The following is a 12,219-nucleotide window of genomic DNA, read 5'->3' as shown; positions in this document are numbered from 1 at the left end:
TTTTTTTTTTTTTTGGGAGGGGGATTGAATGTTTAATGGGATCAAGGTCAGAAATAACCATTCTCTTTATCCGCAAATCTCACGCGTCTCTATAATAAACATTTAATTTATCATCGAAGAAATTGTTGGGTTGAGTCACGACCAAGTCACTATCTTTAAGACATTTTGCGGCACTATCCAAAATTGTACAAATAGATTATCAATCATGCCGTCTCCAGGATAAAACAACTCACTTTAAACTGTGTGATTACCTTCGGCATTATAGATAATCGTTCAAGAATTAACACCCTAAATATGGTATAAAACCACTCTAATATGGTACTAATACCAGTTGAAAGTGAAGGGACAACAAGAGAGTAATAATAGAAGAATGACTCATCGACACAAGTCGAAGGGGAGGGAGATAAAAAGAATTCGAAGTATCAGAATGCTTTTCAGTGTGTGGAATAAGCTAGATGAGCTCTCCTTTTATAGGGAGAGTTCATAGCAAATCCGGAGTGACTTAATCAATAAGAAACTTAATAATTTAGCTAACTTAAAAATTAAGCAATTCGCGGATCAATTTCACGCGAGTGGATACACACCCAAAAAAATTCGGATATTCCTTGGATCAGATTTTAACGAAATGCATTCATTAAGAAAACGCTTTCGGTCGACGGCGGCGCGCGTGTAATATATATATATATATTTTTTTTTTTCTTAAGCGCTCACTCCGTTCACAAAAATGGGTACCTCAAGGGCACGCCTTCGGATGTGATCCACCACTTATATAAACACTACTAGTGTATGTCCTCTCCTATGTGGGACATTTTTTCAATTCACATAACTCTAGTTCTATCTAATGGGACTTTGTGTTTACTTTTCTAATTTCCACTCAGTTTTAACTAGTGTTCCTACAACTTATCATCAAAGTTATCTCAAATGGTTGTTCAAATATCAATACTCAATCATCAATGCTTATATTTGAACACCTCCACTTTACATCCATTTAACACTTTATTATTTTTATATATATAATGCATATAAAGAATTATTATAATAATGCAAGGAACATTTCAGATCCGAACGCATGGCCTAGTGGTAGAAGGCCGCATTTGATAGTCCAATTAAGGCTCCCGTTCAACTTCTAGGATGCCATTTTTTCAGTTTTAATTTTTATTTTTTTTTCAGCATGAGAGTTTTGATCTGGGACTAATTTAGTATGGATTTGAGGCGTTCTTTTTACCTTTTCAACCTATTCGATTATATATTTACAAATAAAAATACAATATAATTTTTTTTTTGTTTTATTTATGTTAGAACACTTGTAATTTTTGGCTCATATTTGTCATATAAAATGTCAAAGTTCTAACAACAAACATTATTATTATTTTCTCAGAAGAAAAAAATTTGTTATAAATTATTTCTTGCCCATACACGACTTAACAACCTTCTTCAATCTAGAAGGGTTGATAAAAAATATGATCATTTGAAGTTGTATTTTATATTATTGATCCGAAAATGGATATTTTTTGTGTTAATTACAATGATAAATATTTTTATGTTTACGGATGTCATTTTCAATTTAAATAGAAGATTGCTCTTTAAAAATAATTACCTTTTTATATTTTATTGGGGTCTATTTTTATTATGAGAGTCGAGCATCCAATTTGATAGAGACAGCTCTGAATCTATTATATATATAGTAGATGAGTAGATAAAAAAAAAGGAATTTTTTTCTAGTAATAGATTACAGCCAATGTTTTTTTTTAGAAAGATTGCAACCAATGTTGTTGACATTTTTACATGCTTGAAAATTGTTGCATATTGGACACGGGAGTGTCACGGGCCAAATATACAAAGAAGATCCGTGAAATAACACTATCACACTAATCCTTGATACTCCAATAATTCCATTGCAAATTAACATAGGAAAACGAGAGTTTCAATTCGATTAAATTAACATGTTAGTTACTAGAGTTAGTTGTAGCGTCTATACGTAACCCAACAGTAACATTTCAAATACTATTACAAAAAAAATATAAGTGCTCTATTTCTATGCTATACAACAAAAAGTTGTGCAAATTATTTTGTCTAGCTTATTTTTAATCATATATTTTTTGGAGTGTACAGTGCAACGTCCCTAGCAGTTCAAATGAAATTGAATAATAGCACCAGAAGATGCAAAGAATAGGTGGATGCAGAGCCTCTGGCGCTGAAATTTGAAATATATGCTATTGTTTGTTAATATTAAATTTGTGAATCTACCTATCATTCTGTTATTTTCCCTTTGGATCAGTAGTTGTTATCACAAAAATCCAACGTTTAATTTGTAAATTATCAAACCAAATCCCCAACGGTCCAATTTCACGTGACCACCTCTAAGATAAACAAGAATAAACAATCTAAAACAGGACGGTAACTAATGTGCCATGACACTATAAGGACAAGTTTTTGCCGAACACAAGAGATTTCAAACTTAGCTCTGTCTTCTATGTTATAAAACAGCAACAAAACAACTGAAAATTGAAACATTCATCACTGAAATTTATCAAATGGGAAATTGTTCTTTCAAGGGTACCACTGGTGAATGCCATCACTCTATCAGAATTCTATGTGATAGTGGTTCAATTTTACAATTCAAAGGTCCCAAAACAGTTGCACAAGTCCTCGAAAATCATCCGGGTTATGGTGTTTTTCGCCAAGGCCATGTGGCACCATTATCAGACCAAGAGAGCTTAAGCTATGGTCTTCTCTATTATCTTCTTCCCTTGAAGGAGGTACAACCCGATCAAAAAACTAGCTCCAGTGACGGAGTTTCTGAACAAGAGCTGGTTCAAAGATCAGATGTAGGGAATGATGAGAGAGTAAAGAGCTCGGTGCGCGTTGCAGCGTGTGATTACGTGGAGAATCTGTCGAATGGTTCGGCTCTTGAAGTGTTGCCATCAGCTAAGAATGGTGTGTGGAAAGTGAAGTTGGTGATTGATACAAGACAACTAGAGGAGATTTTGTCAGAACAGGTGAATACTGGAGCTTTGATTGAGAAGATGAGGATGGCTGCAACTGCATATTCTATTAGTAGCCCTACAAGGAGCAGGACCATGAGCACTTGGAAAGTGGGATGGAAGCCAACATTTTTCAGAACATTCTTGACGCCGGTTAGCTCTGGAAAAATTCCAAAACGTACTGTTTCTGTTGATGATGCTGCAGAAGGGTCAAATTTGGATTTGAGTTCTTGTTAAGAAAAGGCTTCAAGTTCATACTCAAGAATGAAATTCATGAGTATGTTAAATTGTTAATTTTAGGTTTTCCCTAACAATAAGGTTCACAAAGATGACTTCATCGAATATGTTTAGAAATTATAGGTACGTCTAAGATTGCCTCTGCTTAACTGTAGGGTATCATTTGTGAATATATTTGGATGACTAGTCCAAATATGGATGTAATATGCAATGAATTTAAGTGTTTACATTGTTGGAACACAGTTCAATATTCTTAACTCTTTTTTTTTTTTTTTTTTTTTTTCTACTCTAATGTACTGCTTTTTATTCTCTTGTGTTTGCTAAATATTTTTTTTATTACCAACTCTAAACATAAACTTTCCTTAAAAAAAAACTCTAAACATAAACTCAGAACAAGTTTAAGACATGTATGTTCTTAAAAATAAAAATAAAAATTACTTATAGTTGTATATATTCTTGTCTCGTCAAACAGAATCCTTACTTTTTGTCTAAAAAAAAATAAAAGAATACACTTTTTCCCCTACAAACCACTTCTAAGATTCTATCAGCAAAAATAAATATATATATATATATATATAGACACACACATCGAGATCAATTATTTTATTTTTTTGAGAGAAGATCAATTATTTTTGTTGTACTGTTTTACACCATAATGTTCTTTTAGGCAAAATAATATTTTAGAATATAGAACTCAGACTTATTTTAGGCATAATATTTTACACCATTAAAGGTATATGAACTCCTTGATTTTAGTCATTCTTGATTCTCTGAGATTTCTCATTAAAAACTTCCAAATTTGTAATACATAATTTTAATCATACAAATTTTACATTTGAAAGAAAACTACATTCAATAGCATAATGCTAATCATACAAATTTCTTATCGGCATATTACCAAACACAACCATCACAGAGAAATATATGGAAGGACATATCATATTACTGAATTCAATACCACTCATTTCACCTTCTCTAGAGTTTTCCTACAAAGTTCTACTCCAGTTGCACTACACTGAACAAAACATGATTCACAATGATTTCAAGTCCTGAACAAAATGGTCGAGGTACAGAATGACACTAAGATTCAGGATATTCAGATTACATAAAAAGCAAAGCCATGTCACTTGAGAGTTGAAATATCAAGCATCACCACATCACTTAGCAATCATAAGACAATGACATGAATACTTCAACCTGCATATGGAAATCTTCTTGTCCTTACACGCGTGACTCCTTTTTCTGAATGGCTTGTTCTATGTCAGGCACAATTTTCTTGAAGGCTAACCACTGCTCTTGAGTCAAACTTATTCCTGAAACACAAATTAAAATTTGGAAATAACCCTCAATTATAGAACAGAATTATGTGTTTTATAAGGAAAAATATTACAAAATACAAATTAAGTGAACAACAAGCTAAGCTTTCTCCCGCTAGGTGGAGTTGGTTTCATGAACTACTATGCATCGCAATGTTTTGTCTCATAGCTCATAAATCAAATCTACCGATAAACATTTGAATCGAAATCTCTGTTAACGGTTTTATCTATAACTTTACATGGTGTCCATCTAACTCCAACCGGTGGACTAATTTCTATCATGTACATGTGCTTCCACCGCTGTATGCACAAACCACCTAAAACAACACTAACCATCTTTTCTATGATGAAAGTTATCCCAACTTTCCCTCTAGTGATATTTTTTTATTAAATTCTATCTTGGTAAGCACTCACATTTGCATTAGTAGACAAGGTCGAACTGTTATTATCGACATCACTTGTCTACAGCAGTAACATCAAAAGTTTTATTACCTTCAATAGTTCTAGTTTGTGTAATAGGGGGACCAAAAAGTTGGTTTTCAAAATGAGGGGATCAAATTTTTATTTTTTTCAAAATAGGGGGATCAAAAATGCATTCAAGTCTAAAAAATAACATAAGATATGCTCACACAGGCACGCATGCATGCAAATTTTTTCTATCCTTCATAATACAGAAGTTTCTGAATTTCTTGGTAAAAAGACATATTTGCTAAATCATATATGAGCATGACAGCCAACAAAGCATGTCAATTTAGCAAAATCGAAAGTAGAAAGTACTAGTCCTACTATGATATAGGGGAAGGACTTCACATCACACTAGAATTGAACACTAAATAAACGTCAACATGCATAAACATTTTAATGCCAAACTCAAAAGGAAGTTCTCAACTGGGTTAATTTGCTATGCCAAATGCAACGCTGAGACAACTAAGTTCTAACTAGTAAAATTGGCATTGTGACATGGATAAGAGTAGTGTAGTCCAATGAAAAGTAATAAAATCTTAAATATAAGATAGATTGTTTAAATTCATGAGCTTTCGTGATTTGTGTAAGGAATATATAGACCAGTTCTATTAACAGAGTTAAGTAATATTGGCAACAAGACCCACCCTATTGTTTCTTAGATATTAAATGGAGCACAACAAGGGCAACACTCGAAAAGCTCAACTTAATTCATAACAAAATTTCCAAAGTTCAAACTGTATAAATTTTGATTTCAATGCACTTGACAAAACATCCATGAGAAATGCTATAGTGGTACTGAAACTTAAGTCATTTGAAACAAATCTCCACCTATATTATATAACCAAGGCCAATAGCATATTAAAAGTATATATACTTGTGATTTTGGCTGCTGCATAGTTCTCTATTGATAAAGCCTCAGACAGAAAATCACTACTGCATGAACTTTTTCAATGTGCTAAGCCATACTCGTGTTTTTTTTTTTAACATGCCATACTCATATTAGATGCCAAACATATAGATCACCGTGTCATCATAAGTTCTTGAGTCTCTAATTTTGGTACTAAACTAATGCAGATTACTCGAAACCATTCCATGATCTCTATCATTTTCAGATTTTATTCATTCAACCTATTTATAATAAAAGGTATTTTAATTGTTGAAATCCTTTTTCTCTTGACTCTTGATCATTTTCATACCAAAAAAAAAAATCATGGACATTCAGATTTGTCATTGTTGATAGGTGAATTATTTAGAAGCATGCTTATATGAACCTTTAAAAAGGAACACAATTTGTAGAAGTATTTTGGATGAAGGATGTTGATAAGGACCGGTATTGTGGGGTCAAGTCCCACATCAAGCGTTTAAGTGTTAATTAAGAGGCTTGTTTCTCACCCCTTGATAGCTAGCTTTTAAGAGTCTAGTCCCTATTGTGAGGAATAAGCCAGCTTGTATCATAGTTTGTGCCTTAGGATACAGTTTCAAATGAATAGGGAAGCTATGCAATTGGTCTCAAATTCCACTCAAATCCCTTTCTTCTCTCTATTGTTCTCTAATTCTGTTGTCATTTCAATTCAGTAATATAAATGCTGTCTCAGTTTCGATTCTTATAAATTGAAACCAGTTTCCATCAGATGTCTCCTGAAAATCAATGTCATACTATATAAGAGAAATGTTCTTGACAAAAATTATATAAAAGAGCTTTAATTTTCTTTAATATTCTTGCTCTTAATTGTTTCTAATCCAATCTTAATATTTTTTGGCAATAGAACTTAGGTGATACATTTGTGCAAGTTAATAATAATTTGGAGATTTCATCTTTCATTCTAAGGACCTGTTTGGATAAACAGCTTATTCTCAGCTTATAGCGAATGCTTTTTTGCTTTTTGCTAATTAGCTTAAATTTAACTGCCAATGATAGGGGTCTGTTTGGATTGACGCATAAACACATGTGAGACGAATTGATAGAGCTTATGAAATGTTCACAATTTTTAATCTCATTTCCATAAGCTCTCTGGGATAGCTTATGGAGACAGCTTATAATAAATGAAAACAATCTGACTTTGTTTTTATCTTTTGTTGTTTTAGAACTAACTTGTATGATAAATACTTATGTAAAAGCGTAGTGCAATTTTACCTTTAGAAGAAGGAAGTTCCTTGCCGTCCTTAGTATAAAACTCCCGAATAGAGACAAATGTTCTCCCTTTGAAATCTTGAATAGTCACCTTTCTCTTTTTTCCAAGCTGAAATCCAAAAACAAAAATGGAACAAAATAATAATGTTAGTTCTAGTGAATTCATCGTTAGTCAGTGAAGTGCGAAGAAGAGTAAAAAATGACGAAAAAGACCTCGCAGATGACGAGATCACCAGAATCATCATAAACAGTGCTCCTGTTGGAAGCTCCCTCTTGTTTAACCTGTTGTTTCTCTTCTTCTTCTTCTTCTTTTTTCTCATTCTGTTGTTCTTGTTGCTTCTGTAGAAGAAAATCTTCTATGATTTGTTTGACGAAGGCTTTGAAGGGAGGCTGAGATAGGTTAAGATCCAATTCATTTGAGGCTTGCTTTCGAATCTTGGATTCAGTGACGTCGTCCATGTTTGATTCTTGAAGGATCTTCAAAACTGTTTCTTCGATTCTTCCTTTGGTTTCGGCGTCATCCATTTTTGACACAGCTGAGCTCGCTGCTTCTTCAGACACGACCCAACGCTGATTCTATAGATTTTGGAGAAAGGGGTTAGTTAGTAAAGGGTTTCTGTCTGAAAAATAGAATAAAAAATGCAATAAATAAAGAGTTTTGTTAACGAAAGCTATCCGATGACTTTTTTAAGGATCTGTCAAAGGTTACACATTCCAATGCATTGGTTACACAAATTTTGATCAAAACTTGCTACTCCCTCCGTCCCTTAATAAGTGATCAATTTAGAATTTTTTTAATTTTAACTTAACTGACTTTGACCGTATTTTTCAACTAATATATAAAGATAAATAACATCATATAAGATGTCGTTAGATTCGTCTCGATGAGTATTTTCAAAATATCAAATTTTCATAATTTTTTCCAATATATTATTCAAGATATTTAAACTCAAAATTACGCATTTGTATGCGAAATTGGGTCAACTAGGTCACTTATTAAAGGACGGATGGAGTATTAAAGATGCTTAAAGAGTGTCCTGGGCACTCGTTAACATTTCTCATAAATAAATGCTTCTTATTAAAAACCGGGGTTAAATATGTTTTTAGTCTCTATAAATATGTCAACTTTTCGTTTTAGTCTCTCTAAAAAATTTCTTCAACTTTTAGTTTCTATAAAATTTTCCATTTTCATTTTTGGTCCATCTTTTAACAAAAGATGAATTTAATATGAATTTTTATATTTTTTATGGTTAAAAAATCATATTTAATTTATGTTTTGTTAAAAAATTCTAATTTTTTTTGAGAATTTTTTTACAATATACTACACATTTCTGCACAATTTCATTAAAAAATACAAAAATTAGTTTAAAAATGGGGATCAAAAGTAGTGATTGAAAATTTTATAGGGATTAAAAGTTGAAGGAAAATTGTAGAGGTACTAAAATAAAAAGTTGGAATATTTATAAGAACCAAAAACATATTCAACTCTAAAAAGCGTGATAGAATATTTAATGTGTTGGCTGAATTTATTGGATATTTTTAATCCATTAAAAGGATAATTTAATGTGTTGGCTGAATTTATTGGATATTTTTATCTTTTATTTTTTGTTAACGATGTGTTAGTCTTGATTAAATGGTTAATTTTCAACAGAATAATTTTTAGGAAAACCGACTCAAACACCTTTTTTTTTTTATATATATCTTATTGTCAATTATAAGCAAATTTCATTTTTTATGTTCATTCAATTAATGATGTATATGGTCTCTAATATAAATCACATACATCATTAATTGAATGAACTTAAAAAGTCAAATTTGCTTAGTCTGTGTTTGGCATGGCGGTGGCGAGAATTGATTCTGATATAATTGATTTTGGTTAAAAGTGAGTTTGAGGTGAATTGATTTATGTTTGGATAGACTTATTTAAAAGTGATTCGTATGAGTTGATGTTGTTTAGATAATTTGAATCAAAATTGATTTTGAATGTAAAATGAACGGATTATCCTTTTATTATATTTTTTTAAGGGTTAAATATGTTTTTGGTCCCTATAAATATACTTGCTTTTCATTTTGGTCCCTCTAAAATTTTCCTTCAACTTTTAGTCCCTATAAAATTTTCAATCACTACTTTTGGTCCCTATTTTTAAGTTAATTTTTTTATTTTTTAATGAAATTATGCAGAAATGTGTACAATATTGTAAAAAAAATTCCCAAAAAAAATAGAATTTGTTAACAAAACATGAATTAAATATGAATTTTTAACCGTAAAAAATGTAAAATTTCATATTAAATTGATGTTATGTTAAAAAATTCTAATTTTTTTTTTGTGAGAGATTCTTATAATATTATGAAATTTTTATGCCAATTTTTATTCAAAAATATGAATTCTACATATGATTTTACTTTAAAAGAGGGACCAAAAGTGAAAAAGGAAAATTCTGAAAGGACTGAAAGTTGAAGGAAAATTTTAGAGAGACTAAAACGAAAAGTTAGTATATTTATAGGGACCAAAAACATATTTAACCCTTTTTTTAAAAGCATCCTTTTAATTTTATTTAAAACTAAATATCTCATTTATTTTAAATAATTATTACTTATAATAAATGGATTTTTATTGCTTCAAAAATTATATTTAAAAACCCCTAAAAAAAAGTTATAATTAATATATTTTCAGCACCAATTAGAATAACATTAATATATTTTCATAAAAATTGACAAAAACAATTATCAACAAAAGATACATTCAAGTTTCTTTTCTAATAAACTTCATTCCACGGCTGCCACTCCATAGCTCACAGCTCATTCCATCTCTCTAAAAAAACAAGATCTTCATTTTAGAGATCCTTCAAATTTTTGTACGTATCTTTAATTTCTACCAAGTTGATTTTCTTTCCAGCAACACCCCGATTTTTAATATTAGTTTATTAATATTATTATCAGATAATATTAATATTAATGTTATTATTAGTATTGGTTGTTAGATAGTATTAATCTAAATATTCGTATTTATTGGAAGAATAGGTAAGGAGAAATTAGATTGGTGGGTTAGTCGGTTAAAGAGTAAGAGAAAATAATGTTTATGAAGAATATAGAGTTTTTAGAGAGAATAATAAAGTAGAGTGCAAACGGAGGTTGATTAGTAAAATTTGATAGAAAAGATGTGTAGTTAGTGAGCTGAGTAGTGTTTTAATGATTTAAGCAGAGGGAGGTGTGAATAGCTAGGTGTTGTAGTTACACGAAGAATAGTAACAAAATTTAGAGGTACAAACAGTAACCTGAAAAAGATTAGTAACAAACATAGAGGACATATAGTAATCTAAAAAGATTGGTAACAAACTCAATTATAACTTATAAATAGAGAAGAAGGGTTGCCAGAAAGAGAGAAACAAATCGGCAAAGTAAAAATTAGGGTTGTGGAGAGAACAGGCAAGAAGGCATAGCGAGCAAGAAGGCATAGCGAGAAGAACCTAGAGAGAGATTTCACCATAGAAAATCATAAGTGTTGTATGAACATATGGGTAGTGAAGGTTTTTTATTTTTCATTGTTTTTCATGATCTTTTAATGAATTCATGTTACATTCGTGTCCTTTATATCGTCGCAATTATATGTTTGATTTGTGATTAATGATTTAATTAAAATTGAGTTTTATGCATTTTTTTTTTCAGAGAATAAGCTTTGTGCATATCGATGTCTATATGGTCATATAATGATGTATCACTGCACTTCGATTTTGTAATCTTGGATAAGATAAATTTGTGTATGAGATATCTTGTTAACCGAGTCTTGTTGCTTTATGAATAAAAGAGTCCAGACGGTGAATTCAATCTTTGACTAGTTATAAAATCAAATTAGTATTTAGTCTTCGATTAATTGATCAGGATACAAAATTAATTCACAATGTTATATTTTGTGTTCATGGTGTGAAAAGGTAATTACATGAACCAATTTATGTTGTTTGGATGCGCCGACCGAGTTATTGCTTCTAGTATATCTTCATGGGGGCCATTTAGCTTGGATCCAAGAAGTTTTGGTCTAAGATGGACCAATTTTTTTTAACCTTTAGATTGAATCAACAACCAATTCTTATCATGGTCCATCCACATCAAATACAATCCATCAATACATAATAAAATGTAAATGACATAAAAGAACATTTTTAATTTATAATAAAATGTAAATCAATTAATATTTAAGATATTTAATAATTTAAATTAATCAATTTAATATATATTTTACATATTAATAAATTATTTTTTTGGTCAAAATACTTAATTAATTTCTTTTGATTAAATTATATTTTTAATTTAATTCATTTCAATTTTTATATTTTATTTCAATTAAATAAATTATTTTCAGATTTTTTATAATATTTCAGTTTTAAGATTTATTTTACGTGTATCAGATTTTTTTCATTAATATTTAAGTATACAATTTTATTTTAAAAACAAAACAAAAAATAAGAAACCCATGAGATTAGAAACAAAAATATTAAAGAAAGAACAACAACAACAATTCAAAAAGAAGTTATTTAATAACATAAGCAACAACAATTAGATTTTTTTTCGTAAAAAAAAAAAAAAAAAACCAAATTGAATACTTATTTAATTCATTAATTTTTTTAAGAAATGTAATTCATATCCCTTCAAAACAAAATAAATTAATTCATATATTACTTAAAAACTCGATTAATACAAAGTGTCGTAAGAAAAAGACTACTTGCATTGCTAAATAAAAAAAATACGTGACAAAAAAAAAAAGTAGAGAGATTAAATGAGAGTTATAGAGAAGATGGATGAGATTTAGTATTTATAAACCACGATAAAATTTGGTGGGTTCATATGATCTAATGGTACAAAAAATTGGTCCATCATGGACCAATATTTTTATAGGTTCATTTTATACATCATCATGTGTTTCAACTTACTTGCTTCACCGAGTCATTGTTTTCTATATATCCCTTGAATTATTAGTTATTAGTTATATTATTTGATGCATGATCCCTTTTTTCTCTCATCATTATTTTAAGCTAAAATAATAGCAATTTTATTACTTGCTTGATCCTAGCTATTTGATATATATAAAGAT

At 30.0% G+C, this 12,219-nt stretch overlaps 2 protein-coding genes across 2 annotated transcripts; one reads left to right on the top strand and one right to left on the bottom strand.

Annotated features, from left to right (window-relative positions):
- Positions 1 to 2,411: 2,411 nt before the first annotated feature.
- LOC25502213 (uncharacterized) lies at positions 2,412 to 3,471 on the top strand. The gene has a single exon (XM_013591773.3). The coding sequence runs from the start codon at positions 2,535 to 2,537 to the stop codon at positions 3,219 to 3,221; it is 687 nt and encodes a 228-aa protein (XP_013447227.1). The 5' UTR covers positions 2,412 to 2,534; the 3' UTR covers positions 3,222 to 3,471.
- A 541-nt stretch (positions 3,472 to 4,012) lies between these two features.
- LOC25502212 (RNA polymerase II transcriptional coactivator KELP) lies at positions 4,013 to 7,763 on the bottom strand. The gene is made up of 3 exons (XM_013591771.3): positions 7,347 to 7,763; positions 7,137 to 7,242; positions 4,013 to 4,534 (listed from the first exon to the last, which is right to left on the bottom strand). The coding sequence occupies exons 1-3, from the start codon at positions 7,656 to 7,658 to the stop codon at positions 4,443 to 4,445; spliced, it is 510 nt and encodes a 169-aa protein (XP_013447225.1). The 5' UTR covers positions 7,659 to 7,763; the 3' UTR covers positions 4,013 to 4,442.
- Positions 7,764 to 12,219: the final 4,456 nt, after the last annotated feature.

The sequence above is a fragment of the Medicago truncatula genome, chromosome 8 (assembly GCF_003473485.1).
Source record: "Medicago truncatula cultivar Jemalong A17 chromosome 8, MtrunA17r5.0-ANR, whole genome shotgun sequence".
Taxonomy (NCBI): Eukaryota; Viridiplantae; Streptophyta; class Magnoliopsida; order Fabales; family Fabaceae; genus Medicago; species Medicago truncatula.
This window is presented reverse-complemented; position numbering and strand designations above follow the sequence as displayed.

Excerpts from the sequence above, each read along its gene's own strand:
- LOC25502213 (XM_013591773.3), top strand. The coding sequence starts at position 2,535 with ATGGGAAATTGTTCTTTCAAGGGTACCACTGGTGAATGCCATCACTCT.
- LOC25502212 (XM_013591771.3), bottom strand. The coding sequence starts at position 7,658 with ATGGATGACGCCGAAACCAAAGGAAGAATCGAAGAAACAGTTTTGAAG. Across the intron at positions 7,243-7,346 it reads GTGATCTCGTCATCTGCGAG|CTTGGAAAAAAGAGAAAGGT; the intron begins GTCTTTTTCGTC and ends TTTGGATTTCAG. Across the intron at positions 4,535-7,136 it reads GGAACTTCCTTCTTCTAAAG|GAATAAGTTTGACTCAAGAG; the intron begins GTAAAATTGCAC and ends TTTGTGTTTCAG.